Source organism: Sylvia atricapilla, chromosome 1 (genome assembly GCF_009819655.1).
Source record: "Sylvia atricapilla isolate bSylAtr1 chromosome 1, bSylAtr1.pri, whole genome shotgun sequence".
Classification (NCBI taxonomy): Eukaryota; Metazoa; Chordata; class Aves; order Passeriformes; family Sylviidae; genus Sylvia; species Sylvia atricapilla.
The window spans coordinates 110967909-110982781 of record NC_089140.1 but is presented as its reverse complement, the minus strand read 5'-3'; the positions used below and the strand labels follow the sequence as shown (position 1 = coordinate 110982781).

The window sequence follows — 14873 nt, the reverse complement described above, 5'->3', positions numbered from 1 at the left end:
GATAGCTATGTCAGGGAGTCTGTAGTATGAACAATTTTGAATATGTGAGTTATCTCTTGCCCACTGACCTCCAGCAAAACAGAAAAGCATGCTCAGCTTAGTAACAAAGAGAAAAGCCTCTCAAACCCCATTTATCAACTTCAGGCTCGCAGCAAAGTAAGTATTTCCTAAGGACAGGGAAAAGGGGGAAGAGCATCAGTCTTGCAAATTTCAAGCCATAATACAATTTCTCCTGGGGCTGGGAGAGGAAGAAAAAAAATACAAAGAGAAACACAGAGAAACATCTTGTTCCTTTCAGTCTCTGAGCAATTCATCTTGCTCTGGACAAAATGAAGTAAAAACCCGAAATGCTGTACTAACAACAGTTTACACACCCACAAAAAGAACATAAAACAATCAAAGCCTTAAGTAGGTCTGAAATGGCCAATACATTGAAAACAAAACAAACAACAAAAATTTAAAGAGAGAGTGAGAGCAAAGAGAGTCAGAGCATATGAAACACTAATATGTTCTATTCTGGCTGCAGAAGATAGGCCTCTGAAAAAAGCCTTTTACTTTTTTTTTTTTTTTTTTTCGTAAACTTGATGTGTATTCTTGTTTGCCAGTTACCCTGCTCACATCACCTCACATCACATACTCTTTAGCCTAGTAAATATTCTGAAAATACATACAAGAAAAGCCTTACTATCAGGAAGTATACCAGGGTACTGTTATGATATTGCAGTTATCTGAGGTTGATCACAGCAACCAGGCTCCAAAACCCTAAAATATTTCTAGTAACTAGCCTAGTTACTACAACAACCAAGTTGGACATGACAGTTTTGTCTACAACAGAACTCCACTGCTGGCATCAGTAGTGGAATGCAGCAATTCAATAATGGCCTTTGTTATTCTTGTTGCTCTTGTTTTAAAAATCAGGTATGTTACTACACACACAGTAAAATCACTGTTTCCAATAACCAAGACAACATGACTCTTATTCAAGGCAGTTTGATATTTCCAACTGCTTTCCAAGAATATTTCAATATATATTTCAGTAAAATTCAAATTAATAATTTTTTATATTTGTCACATTCATAAAGTTGCATTTACTCTATGCTATTTTTCTCTGCTTTCCTCCAGCAAGTATGCCCCAAGGCAACAAAATTAGAGCAAGAGAATATTCTGCATTAACAATTTTGAGTTTAAATTGGGGAAGTCCTACACTATACTTAAATGGTGAAACGAAGGTGTTAAGCAGCAATAAGTGGCCCATTCACATTGATCAGGATGAGGAATAAGGTATTAATCAAGTATGCACCTCACAGAGCTGTAAGCAACACCAGTTTAGGTTAGTCTCAACGATTTTGCAGAGCTGACTATGCTTACCTGTGGAAATTTTCTAGGAAAAGAAGTTCAAGAAGAAAATCAGATAAAAATTCATTTCCACGTTGGGAGAAATTATTCATCCCAAAAAGAAAGAAACAAGACAACTAACTTGAGGAATGAATAAGAGATGAGCAGAAGATAAGACTCCACAGCTCAAGTAAGCAGATGAACATCAATGAACACTATAGAGCAAATGGCCATTTATTCACTGTGTTCAATGCCCATTGTAATTCGGAGCCAGTTTTGCTGCAATAATGAACAGGTATGAAGTGTTAAGAACTAAATGGGTTATTGCACTTCTTTGCAGGACTAAAACTATATATACGGATATATTTATATAAAAGCACTATTTAGGAGCCCTATAATTGGCAAACATCTTTTCCTTTTACAATATTTGAAATCAAATATGTTGAAAGCACACGGGTTGGAAGATTTCAAGGAAGAGGTGCAGTTCTAGGAACCAGACTGAAGTTAAAGTATGCATTTCATCAGCTTTCAGGGGTTTTTTTCATATAAAGAGATGTCATTTGCTGAGAAACATTTCTCAGCATGAACCAATAAAGAGCCACAGCAGTGTGAAAGTTATAAGCCTTTACCTTAAAACCCAATTTTTGGTTAAAATTAAGTAAAGCTGTATTTGTTTTCAGAATTGTATTAGTGAAAATTTCAATTTATTTCACCTAAGTGAAATAATACATTTGCTAATATCTTAAAAGGCACAGTCCAGAACTTAAGTTAGGCTGCATGAAAATAACTTTCATAGGGATTTCCTCTGAGTCCAGCCACAGCCATAAACATTCCAAATACGGCTTATATTAGGAAGGCAGTTAATGAGAAGCTCTTAATACAGCAGAATCCTTGGTCATTTACTGCAACTCAGCATTCAGATTTTGGTGGAGGAGAGAAGGGCTGAACAGGCATAGAGGTATTTAACTCTTTAGGGCAGGACACTAACACTAGCTGAAAAAAACCTGAAACAATAAAGACAACATAGATTTACAGAAGCAGGGTTTTTTCACCTGGCTTTCCATTTCATATGCATATTCATAATATTAAGACACTATTAACTATCAACTAGTGATAATAATTGAAAATTATAAATTCTACACAGAATGACATTTTTCAGTGCTAGCTTTAGTTTCACTGGGGTGGGAAGAAATTGATTTCTAGACAGCTAGCCATTAGTAGCTGGATTGGCAGACACGTATCTGGTTTACAAACACATTAAAATGGTTTAAACCACAAATCTTGATGCTGGAGTAAGAGATCTCAGCAGATCAAAACTGCAAAAGCAACATCAATTTATTCAATATTTTTCAGTGGCTGATGTTTCACACTAACAATGACAAGACCTCAAACTTGAGCTCTCCAGCAGAGTGCACATTCCAAATACAAAACTTCTTAGGGAAAAGTTTGCACAGTTTGAGGTTTTACCAATTATGTTTTAAAGTGTGAGAAATTACTAGCAAAGCAAATGGCTACATTACCAAGGCATCACCTAAGCCTTCCCTTCTTTTATCTTGCCTCCAGAGTAACCAGAAGGAAGTGAGTTAACTCTTTCTAGTAACTTTGATTTCTACCAATTCTGTTCCATAATCCACTGGATTATTTACTGAAGGCAGCCCTGTGGACACAACTCTTCCTGTGATGGTCAGTCTCCTCCAGGAAAACACATCATAGCTGTTCAGTTTTTATTCACTGCTAACCATGCTCACGGCCACCCCTCTCTCCCCTCTTTCCCTGCTCCCCCACTACCACCCCTTTCCCCTTATGCACCTTTTTCAGAGGAGCAGCAGATGGAGGTGCAGCTGCCATTAACTACATGATTCATCAGAACTGCTCCAACCTCTCACCAGCACCCATGGAGGAGCCAGTATCTCAAAAATTCCATCAAGTTTTTCCCATTCTCCGCCATCTCTCCTTACCAAGGCCCATGCCTCACTGAAAACCTCCACTTCACAACTCCTGCAGCCCAACTTCCAAACGTCCTCTCCACTTCGCTGATTTGTTACAGAACAACAATACCCTACACGTCCTAAAGTTGCACAAGGTACAGCAGTAAATAAGAGCAAGAGTCACCGTATGCACATGAGTGAGGAGCAGCACAGTAGTCAGGATTGGATATGTGCACACACAGAATATAGTCTGAGAGCAGCTCCAGCTGAACTCAGCTTTGTTGTCGAGGAAGCAACAACATCACTCTGTCTTTACTCTTCTATGCAAACACGATCATCTTGAGCACTGCTGCTGGCACAGAATGACTAATGATGCTCATAAAAATTACAGTAATGGAGAAGCTTGCTTCGCTACAGATACAAATATTGTTAAGATTACATAATAGAGAAGGCATAAGCAAGTTCTAAGCAAAAACAGAGGGGGGGGAAAAGAAATAAACCCCAAATTCCACAAATTCCCACAAATGTTTCGAGTAATTAAAACACTTCATCCAAAGAAACTTTTAAAAAAAGTTTCCACAACAACAGAAAATTTTAGTATAAACCCCACCAAAACTGGACTGCAATCCCAAAAGAAAATTGGTATAAACTGCTTAAAAGCAATTTTACAAATTTGCACCAATACTAGTGGCATTTCTTTATCTATATTATAGTCTGTATTAGTCTATACTTTATCTAAGTGTATTTTTTTGTTATAAACAAGACCACTGTTAACTCAGACACTGCATGACCAATGGTGTCTCACACTATAAGAAAAACTATACAGGTACTAAACAGTTAAACCACTAAATAACTCATCAATTGAAATCCGGGGCTGTTTGGTGAAAGGTGGAAACACACAAGCTGACTACGGGTTTAAAACTTAACTCTTTATAGGCAACCACCGAATGAAACACATGAGCTATTAAATAATTCAACCACCTTCCCATATTGTTTTAGTGTATGAAAGGATAATGAAAAGTGACACGTTGTGATGCTTGGCAAATGGAGAATTACTATTTCAATTTTGTACGAAACAATGTACGGGAGGAAGCCAGCAAACAGGACTTAGAAAAGATATCTGTCACTTCAAAAACCACCAGCAATATTAGCTGTGATTTAATAGTCCAAGGAATCAAGACTTTACCACGCAAAGAAATCTTTCCAATTTCTACCCTCAGAAGTTAAAAACTAACCTCCAAACTTGTTTAGTATAAATTATCCCGCTATTAAAACTGCAAAGCTAAATAATGACAGAAAAAAATAATGCAACTTAAAATGGCTCATTTTTGAAAGTTTAGTTTTAAACCTGATTTTACGTTGGCAGAGAGAAAAAAATGATTTGAAACACATACTTTTAAAGTTACCTTTTAAATTAAAATGACATAGAAACTTTTTTTTTTTCTCCAAATAAAGGGACAAGGAGGAGAATGAGACTACAGTAACCCAGCAGGACCCAGCATCCCTCATGAAACAGCTTTCCCAGGGTCTGCTTTAAAAGTTAAGAGTACAAAGTGTGACCCAGATAACATGAGTAGCATCAAGGATTTAGTCTAGGAAAGCTGTAAAGCTGTCTTAAACGGGTTACAAGTCACTGATTATCAAACAGTTGTTCTAACATTTGCATGAAGGTCCTTTCCACCATGACTCAGCACCTACCCACAGTCCAAAACATAAAGATCCCTTATCTATGCAAAACAGATAATGTTATTCTTTCAGCTATACACGTAAGCATACACATATTGATATAATCAGCAAATGCACCAATCACCACATATTCAGTAAAAAGAACTGCCATTCGATTATTTTCCTACATTATTTTTTTGAATCATACTTCTTATAGAAAATAGCCTGCTATTTTCTATATGCTGTGGTACCCAAAAGTTCAAATTATTTAATATTTAAATGACCACATGAGAAGAAAGAAAATTTACAATTCCTTCTCTAGAAAAGTTCTAAGTTATATGAATAAAACTGGACATTTTACTGCAAATATATTGAATAAAGGACACTTCTTTTACATGTATTGGGCAAAATGTTTTGATTTACACAAGTAAACTGCAAACACAATTATCCAGTTTATGAATAGTCACATACAATGGAGGGAGGTGATTTATTTCCTTTATGCTGTTAAATATGTCTAATGCAAGAATTTTTTAAAGGAGCATACTGTATATCCGTAATTTTTCTGACTATTTTTAAAATCTAGTTGAAGCATCTCGTCCTTCTGAAATAAAGGTTGTAAGTTCTAAGTGTTGAAGATTCCACTCCTTCCAAAATGCTAACCAGAAATGGTTTAGAGTCACAGACTTAAATCATCACACATTTTTGAAAAGGCTGTAAGCCAGAAGCTCATGTTATTCAGAACTGGTCTGACAGCTTCACAGTCACAAGTTTCTGCACTGATTCAATTCAAAATATTGTTTGAATTATATCTCACTAGTGTATTCCAAATGACAAATACAAAGAAAAACATTCTTTGGGCAGAACAGCATACAGTAAAACCCTTCCAAATACTTAAATCAAGGCTACTTTGAAGGCTTTCCCCACAGCACTTTCTTGTCTTGCCATGCTCTGTGCTGAGGTTCCCACAGGATAACTGAGACAAAGCAACAAAATCTAACAGGAGTAGCTGAAGCTAATGTGGTACTTTACATTAAGTTTCAGTCAAAACGAAATATGAGCTACACTGTAGATAAAACCAGTTAATAGTGCAGATAATAATATAAGACAACACATAGGAGGGAGAACAGTAGATAAAAAGAGCAGGGACAAGAGAGAGGAAAGGTCTGTTAATAAAAAGAGGCTGAACAGTTTCACAGCATGTATTAAACATTGCCTCTGGAAAAACCTTCCAAAAGGCAAAACACAAACACTAACAAATACATATGTAATGATACATGTAATACAAAAATACATTCCACCAACTACTCACAAGACTTGGAAATCTAATTCTTACATGAGAAGCCTTCTCATGCATACTCAGGGTTTATAGTATGGACCATCTGCCTTCAACTGCTGAAAGACTTGTCTTCCTGAAATTCTGTGTTGTACCTTTATCCAGGCTAAAATTTTCCAGCATTGTACAGAGTAGTTTAGATAATGGGTTTCAATACCATGTCTGACAACATCCTTGAATTTCAAACAAGGTCTTAAACAAACAGAAGATTACAAAGTAGGCCACTTTTTTATTGCAGAGGTAAGTTGCTTTGCTGCAAGAACACACACAGCTATTGTGTCAGAAAGACATAAGTAGGTTTGTATTTAAGGACAGAGTTATAAAACACCAGAACAACAACAGCAAAATTATATAGGCAAAGCTCTGAGAAGAAACAGAGCATCTTGCCTATATATGCCCCAAAGTTGGAAAGGACTGATGGTCTATATATAGTTTTAAAGTCGTTAAACTAAACCTCTCAACCCAGCTGAAATTATTTGTGGTTTGTTAAGATGTTTTTAAGCAGGCAGAACAATCACAGTTGCAATTCCTTGTGCATAGGACAGGATGGAAAAATGCTCCACACAGAGTACTTGCTGCCTCATGGAACACAGTATTTTACTTCTTTTGTTTTGTTTGATTACTTGCAGCTTCAAGAAGTCTGTACTTACAGAGCCAACACTGAAAACCCACAGAATAAACTTTGAGGCCTGTAAAATTCTAAGAAGCTCTTAAACTGACTTCTTGGATCAGGTCTGGATAAATGAACAATGTAGTGGAGGCATAAAAGAGAAGATGGGAGGGAGTAATAATACATCCTTCAAGGTAAAACACAGTGGATTGAGAACAGACAACTATTTCCTCGACAAGCAGAAAAAACAGGAAGGAAACAAACATTCAACAGGTCATAGGAAAAGTGAAGTCTACCTGTGCAGACTTTTCTAGACACGAAGTTTAAATTATATCACATGGAAAAAATGTGGTTAATCTTTAAATCATTGCTTCTACATCTCACGACTATATCCCTTATTACTCTTCTGAAAGGCTCTTAATACCTAGGTGTCCCCCACAGAGCATATAAATCTTTACCCTACTAGGCACAGAACAGACAGTCATCAGCTTGATTTGGAATGAAGAAAAGAGTTTCAAGGCATTTAAGAGCAAGTACTGCAAAACATCTCACATTATAGAATATCTTTGCAACTGAAGATTTTAAGAGAGGAAGAAAAAACCCCCCAACTTTGTAAGCAAAATAAACCAAAAGCAACAAGAACAACAACAAAAGCCTCAACCATTAGAATGGGACATTCAGTCCTTGCTTCCCAGCTCAGGGAGTCTAGAATGCACTCAACACCACTTCCAGCCCTTCACTTGTAATGTGAATTTTAATTTTTCACCAGCTTCCTTACTGCTGTAGTCAGGCACGCTTAGAACTGCTTCCACAACCACCAAACGTTTGCAAACAGAATTTGTTTGTTTTTTTTTTTTTAAGTTATGAAAATAAGACACTGATGTGCATTGTGCCATTTCTACTCACAGAATCAATCATCTATAAAATCAAAGGGAAGGACATTTTTGCATGGGCGGCTTAGATTACACAATGAAACAGTTTCATCCTTCTAGAGAAGAATAACTGGAAATTAAAAGTATGTATTTTACAGAAAAAAATATTTCACAAGGATCTAGCCACATGCCTTCAAACACACTTTCAAAAAAGGTTGCTCAAGACAAAATACTAGAAGTAAATCAGGAATCTCACATAATTTTGACTGTAGATCAGTCAATTTCTCTTCTCCAAACATCCAGTTTCAACAAATCAAGGGAAATTTTCATTAACTCAGCCCTATCCGCCCTCCCCCAAGCTACTGAAGCTCTCAGTTGAAAAGGAAGGAGGCAAAAGCATTAGCAGCCCATAGTTACAGCACCATATTTGACACTACTGCCTTAATTCTTGTGTTTTCTCACATAAATTCTAACCATTTATAACACCATCACTGCCTTTAGGGAACATTCACATTATATATATATGTATTACATTAGATATAAGGTAATATTAAGTGAAATCCAAATTATCAAAATGCAGAAATTAACTCCTGAATTAACTCCTTATAATGATGGTTTTTATCTGCCTCTTTTTTTAGACAAGAGATGTTTAAATGGTATGCCTTAGTGAATTATTTCTTTTAACTTGAAACTGTGTTTATTTACATCTTCTACTATGTATTTTCAAACAGATTAACAGAAGGAATCTCCAGCTAATCAAAACGAAATTAGATGATTGTATATTATACACAGCTGCTCTCTTCTCTAAAAATTTGACTTGTTTAACCCCAGACCTCCAGTAGGACCCACACAAATAACCCAGATCCAGCTTCAAGCAGAAGGAGGTGCAATATCAGATCAAACTGCAGTTTATAAAGATCCATTTCTACCACATGGAGTATTTACATGTAAAATTTACTCATTACAGGTGATTTCAGAAAGCAGGTAGGATACTTATTAAACAGCAACGTAACACTGACACATTCAATTTCTCTGGCACACATTAAAGCACAGCTATTTTCAGACTAAATTCTCTGCTGTTAAATATACATAAATTTTGCTCACAGAATTTGCAAGCCCAGGAATGGAATTTCTGGGATAAAAGTAAGACAGTTGATCTTAGTAAGTTTGGGTGTTGACTTCCTTGGGGCTAAAATTTCTTTCCTGGACTTCATGCAATCAAAACTTTTTTTTCTTTTTTTTTCTTTGTTTCTGTAATAAATAATTTCAAAGTCGAACTTTACAGCAAGAGCAGAATAAAGTCATAGAGCTAGGCAGATTTAAATCTTAAATCTATAACAAAGTTAATAGCAGATCATTCCCTTCCCTCCTCCACAAATGATTATAACACAGCTTCCTGGCAAGAGCAGGTCTGGGTGAAGTCTGAATTTTTGCATACTATGTGGAAAGAACAAAACAAACACCCTTCCACCCCCCACCCCATGTGTGTACCAATAAAAAGTCACAGTATTTTCTCCACAAGAATATGTTGTTTTAGAAGCCCTGACTAATTTTCCCAGCAGTTTTGTTGATGATTCAGCCTGCTTGCAGCATTTTACTACAACAAATTAGTTTAATTTAATTTCTTCAACAAGGCCTACATGCAGTACTGGCCCTTTATGCTGTTTAGAGCAGCCACACGTATTATGAGTCTCCTGCTTTTTATGAACCTTAAGTGTAGCTGTATTTCTGAGTCAAAAACAACCCCCCTGAGTAACTACCAGAGAAACAAGAGATTTTAAAATAAGTCTTGTAACACTGCAAAGAACACTTACAGCAGTGAAACTATTCAAGTTCAGTCAAAAACTATTTATTCTTATAGGGTTGAAGTAGGAAGAAAACAGCTTTTTTCACTACAAAAATTTTTAGTAACTGATATTCTACACTAGCCAGCTTGAATGACAAGCGCCAGTACTCAATACACGACCTAAACCAATTTTGCTTCCTGATGTATTACAGGAAATCTCCAGCAAGAGCCCAGACATAAGCTGAACTCTTTCAGTGTCACTCCATAACAAAACCCTTTTAAATTTAGATGACAAGAAAAAAAGTAAAAAAGAACCCTAACAACATAAAATGCAGTAATTCCCAGATGAGCAAATATATGAGTTTCTCTCAATATATCCATTCTAGCTCAGTTTATCATAGGTAATAATTTTGAACTGCTCTTCCACATAGGTGCAAAAGCTACTTCACAACCCAGTTTGTTGCAACTTCATCAAATTCCACTCTGGAAATCCCACACACAAAAAAAAAAAAAAAAAAAAAAAAAAAAAAAAAAAAAAACAAACCCACCAGCTGGAGATGACTCTCCTTCTAAAAACAAAGACCCAAAACCTGCCCAAGCTCTCCTCACAGAATCAACAGCAAGGTACCATGACCAGTTCAAATATACAGATGTTTCTTATGTGGCCAACACTGACCCTAGACTAGCTGCTGAAGTTAATTCATTCCCCTATCCTGAGATCCATCCATCCCACTTAAGAGTCTCAGGGCAGAAGAAGTGGAAACAAGCCCCCAAAGACTCCAGGTTTTAGCACTGGGGGAAGGTCTTTTCATATTTCAAGCCTTTCATGAAACGAAACTGAGAGGGTATAATTGAGCTTCTAATTTAGCACTTGAAGCAATATTCTTGTCCCTTTCTTTGCCACCACTTTCCACAGTGTTCTGCCACACCAACACTCTGCACCTGAGAGAGGCTTCCTGGGATGACTGACAGCTCTTTGCCCTCAAATTTGCCTATGAGAGAGACCCTTTGGCTCCAGTGGATACCATAGGGAAGAGAGCTCCATTCCGCCTTCCCACTATGCTACGGTCACCACCGAAGTGAAGTACCTTTGTCCCAAAACACAGTACAGGCCTAAGCCCTTCTCTCCCGAATAAAAAAAGCACACAGACAATCCTTTATTTTACATACCACTATACCACGTCTTCTGTGTTCACCCACTTGTATTCTGGGACAAATCTTCAGTATGGATCTTTCTTTACTGCAGCATCTTTACCAGGCTAACAACATCTCCTGCCTTCCTCACACACACTAGCAACTATCCATCCACTCCTGCCTCTCGGCAGGTCAATTCTTCCCTCCCTCGGCACTCGGAGCCCTGGCTCCCATCAGGCACCCCCAGGCCGGGCTCTCACAAGGATGTCGCTGCCCCACGGACGGAAACGATCGGGCCCGAGGCATGAGTGAATTAGGAGGAATTTCTTCACATTAGACATTGGAAGGGGCTGCCCAGGGAGGTGGTGGAGTCACCGGCCCCGGAGGTGCTTCAGGAAAGACTGGACGTGGCACTCGGTGCTCTGGTCTAATTGACAAGGTGCTGTTCGGTCACGGGCTGGACTCCATGATCTCAGAGGCCTCTCCCGACCTAAGTGAACCCAGGATTCTGTGATAACCTGTCCTGGCGCCCCTGCAGCTTCCCTTTCCCCCCTGTCAGAAGACAACTCCTCCCCACTCGGGTCTCTCCCTCTGGAGGCAGCTCGCCCCCCCATCCCGGAGAAAGGCGACCCGCCCCGGGCCCTTGCGGGGGCGCCTCCCCAGCACGAGCCCAGCGCGCCGCTGTCCCGGGCCCACCGAGCCCCCCCTCACAGACCTGTGGATCCGGCCATCTTGTCCGAGCCCCCCCCACACCGCTCCGGGCCCGCACGCCACGCGCGTCACTTCCCCTTGGAGCGGCTCCGTCACTTCCCGCCAGGAAGGAGCGGGCGCATCCCTGGAGCGCGCGGGGCGGGGCCGGGGCTAGGGGGCGGGACTAGGGGGCGGGGCTAGGGGCGGGGCCGGGGCCAGGCGCAGCCGGGCTGCGCTCCCCCTGGAGCCCTCGGCACCGCGCTTCCAGGCGTGCTCTCCTCCCTCGGTATCCTCCTGCCAGCCCCTACGCACCATACGTCTCTCTCCAGGCACTCGCCACGTCTGTTCCCGTGCGGGCTGTTACACCTGGGAAGCAAATTCCCGCGGCTGCATCCCTGCCCTGCCAACCCCACTCAGCCCGCACCCCAACCTCCAGTAATGAGGAAGTCGGCACACAGCGGTGAAGCTTCACTTACGGTTTTTTTTTTTGGTTTTCAGCTTGGCTTCAAGCGAGACACTTAGATGCAGAAGGGTCTTTGGAGGAGGAAAAAAATTAAAAAGGCAGAAAAGGAAAGAATACCGACAAAATTTTGAAAACCACAGAAATGCCGGAAATATATCAAAGAGGTGCTAATTAGAGTTAGCTCCTCAGAATGATGTGACATTTTCAAAAGGTGAAATATTTGACATTCGGTAGCATAGGAACTGTGGAAAATTGATTCTACAAACGTCTAGCCATGATGCCAAACGTTTCTTCACCTGCAAAAGTCAATTACAAAACTCAGGTTCCAGGTCCTTCCCCGAGAGCCGAGGCTGAGCTCAGCTGAAGGCAGCCGCTGCGGCAGCACCTTGCCCATCCTGCCTGGGAACCACAACCTGCAGCGTGCTGGGGACCCAGACAGGTGGGAGAAGGCAGCTCCCCTTGCAGAGTGCTGGTGAGCTACTCTTACATTAACAAGTAGTATACTTCCACAGGTAGTAGTTCCTTTGAGCCAGGACTCTTGTGTCTCTCAATCCTGTAAATTCTTCACAGGATAGTTTGCCAAAAAAATAAGGACATAAAACACCACATGGGATAAGCAAAAACATCTTACTTCTATTCATATTTACTCCAAAAGTATTAGAAGTAAGCTTTTCCAGTGTTTACAAGCCCTAGTAGACAGAAGGGCCCCGATGTAGGAACCTGGGCATCAATGTAATGAAAAGTCATCAGTCCTGAAAGCTTCCATGTTTTCGAGTGATTGCAGACTGCACCGGAACAGAGCCCCAGCAAATTCCCTCGTTCCATTAGTGCACAACCTGCATTTGACCAGCTAAGAAGAGCAATATAACTCATTCCCTTTAAAAGCACAGAAAGTGTCAGGTATTACGCAGCAGCAAAAACACAGAAGCAATAATAATCACACCAAAGACTACTGAAGAGTCTTATTCCAAGCAGACAGACATTTAAATTATTACCCGAGTCCAAAAGGGACTCATGACAAGACCATAATACTTTTCTCTACCTTAGACTTCATTTCAAGAGGCATCAAGCAGCCTTACAGTCACAATTCCTCTTTTCTCTCCAGTTCTTGGAGAATACAAGAGAAATAAGCAAATGCAATTTCTATTCTATTCCATCTAGAAGTTAATTCCTCTCTTGTCATGGTCACAGGAAGATCTCCCTTCTCCACAGGTGCTACTTGTACATCATGCATCAAGGTTTCTCCTCTTTTAACATGGAGCCTAATTAATAACTTTTGTTTCCCGTGTCTGTTTAAAATGTGCACTTCCAAAATCCTAATTGCACAAATTCACTGTACATGTAAGAAGCACATTCTGCTTGTTTCCTCGTGCAATCTCAAACTGGAAGTGCAAGCAGTTAGACACCTGAGTTAGCAAGTAAGAAAATAAAAACTATTTTAAAAAAAGTATTTCAGAGATGTGAAAATTCAGAAGCAAAAGGCACAATCTTGCTACCAGGCACAAAAGAACTACAGAATATTCTAGCCCACTCTTTCTAATAAACAGCCTATACAACCAAAATACTGCAGAAACAACGAGTCTTACTCAAAGCATGAATACAAAATTTTGCTCACTACACACTAAACTATAATATCAAATGTAACGTTTACTAACTAATGAAATCATTAACCAAATACTTAAGGACCAACCAAAATTTCCTCATTTCCTTTTCTCAATAAATTTTACATGTCATTTTTATTGCATTAAGATGTCAGCAAATTTGATTATTTCATGCAGATTGTCTGTTTTACCTCCTCTGTGCAAAAGAACAAACATCTGATTTTGTTCTTTTGAACAGAATGAAAATTGAAATGAAATTGAAATTGGAAAAAAGATAAATATTTAAAAACCAGTATCCCTTTTTAAAAAATTACAGTTCTTTCAGGTTTCTGTGCACCGTTACACAAGAAAACTTATGTGTAAATGGGAAGATAACTTTAAATACTGCCACGTGGTTTATAATGACATCCATAGTGAAAACACTGGAGAATGCGGGCATCGATCCCGCTACCTCTCGCATGCTAAGCGAGCGCTCTACCATTTGAGCTAATTCCCCACCTGAAAAGCACATAATCAAAACTTTGGGATACACACTCTAAACTAACAAAAGCCCACAACACAACTATGTTTCATTATAAAATCGTTGTTTCTTGCTGAGTCATTCCTTCCACTCGCCAACAACTGACTGCAGCCCTCAGCTGCAATCGTGGGACACGTCTTTCAGCATGTACACTACCAGAATTATCTCATTCATCCTTTTAAACCACGAGTCTTTCTTATTCAGCTGCTTTCATACAAGAAGCTCTCCAAAAGATCAAGTTACTTAAAAGAAACCAAATGCGTGGTTTTCAGGGGAAAAAAAAAAAAAAAAAGCGCCGCCCTACTTTTATTGAACAAGTGTTCCACATTCAACGAGGAAACCCATGTTCTCTCCAATTTTCAGGGCATGCACATGTAAAAACTCGTTCAGGAAACGTTTAATGAAAGAAAAAAATGCCATCTGCTTGAATGGAGCAGTTTTATAGTCAAAACTTGCACGTGTGTGTGTGTTTGTACGTGTATATGTGTGTATATATATATAAGCACACACATCTTTAGAGAAGGTGTCTAGCTTCTCTGAGGTGAGTCAAGTGAAAATAAAGCATATCTGTGTTTTTCTTCTTTATTACGCCACCAAATGCACTTCCCTATAATTAATGCATTAGTTTTAACATCCTTAAAACACTGACTTTTTTTGAAAAACGAACGCACCGGTGCTCATGTGACTTGACACGCAGCATTACGCTTCAGGGAACACGAGCGACCCTCCCCAAACTGCACCCACAGCCCGAGGGTCGCTCCTTAAGCCCTGTCCTCCCACACAACTGCACCCACAGCCCCTTGTTAGGATAGGGTTAATAATTTCGGTTACCAGAGAAGCTGGGAATAGTCTCTGCTTCACTGCAACCAGGTGTTGCTTTCATTGTTTTAACCAAATCAAGTATAACTCTGCCTGGGTAATCAGGATGGGGGGAGA

General features: G+C 39.4%; 1 protein-coding gene and 1 non-coding gene across 8 annotated transcripts in view; both read right to left on the bottom strand.

Moving 5' to 3' along the window:
* UBE2V2 (ubiquitin conjugating enzyme E2 V2) overlaps positions 1 to 14873 on the bottom strand; it is a 34581-nt gene that overhangs the window by 15831 nt on the left and 3877 nt on the right. The window contains exon 1 of one of the 7 annotated variants that reach the window (XR_010744865.1): positions 4658 to 4899. The exons of 1 other annotated variant lie outside the window; for it this stretch is intronic. Coding sequence is in view for 5 of the 6 variants with exons in the window: in XM_066330857.1 (XP_066186954.1) it covers positions 4658 to 4772 (115 nt within the window). In the remaining variant the exon portion in view is untranslated. Of the gene's footprint in view, positions 1 to 4657; positions 4934 to 10923; positions 11048 to 11378; positions 11516 to 14873 lie in introns of those variants that run through there. 5 more of the 7 variants (XM_066330849.1, XM_066330830.1, XM_066330857.1 and 2 more) reach the window with 5 other exon arrangements.
* TRNAA-AGC (transfer RNA alanine (anticodon AGC)) lies at positions 13841 to 13913 on the bottom strand. Its single transcript has one exon. It is a non-coding gene; the product is annotated as a tRNA-Ala (tRNA).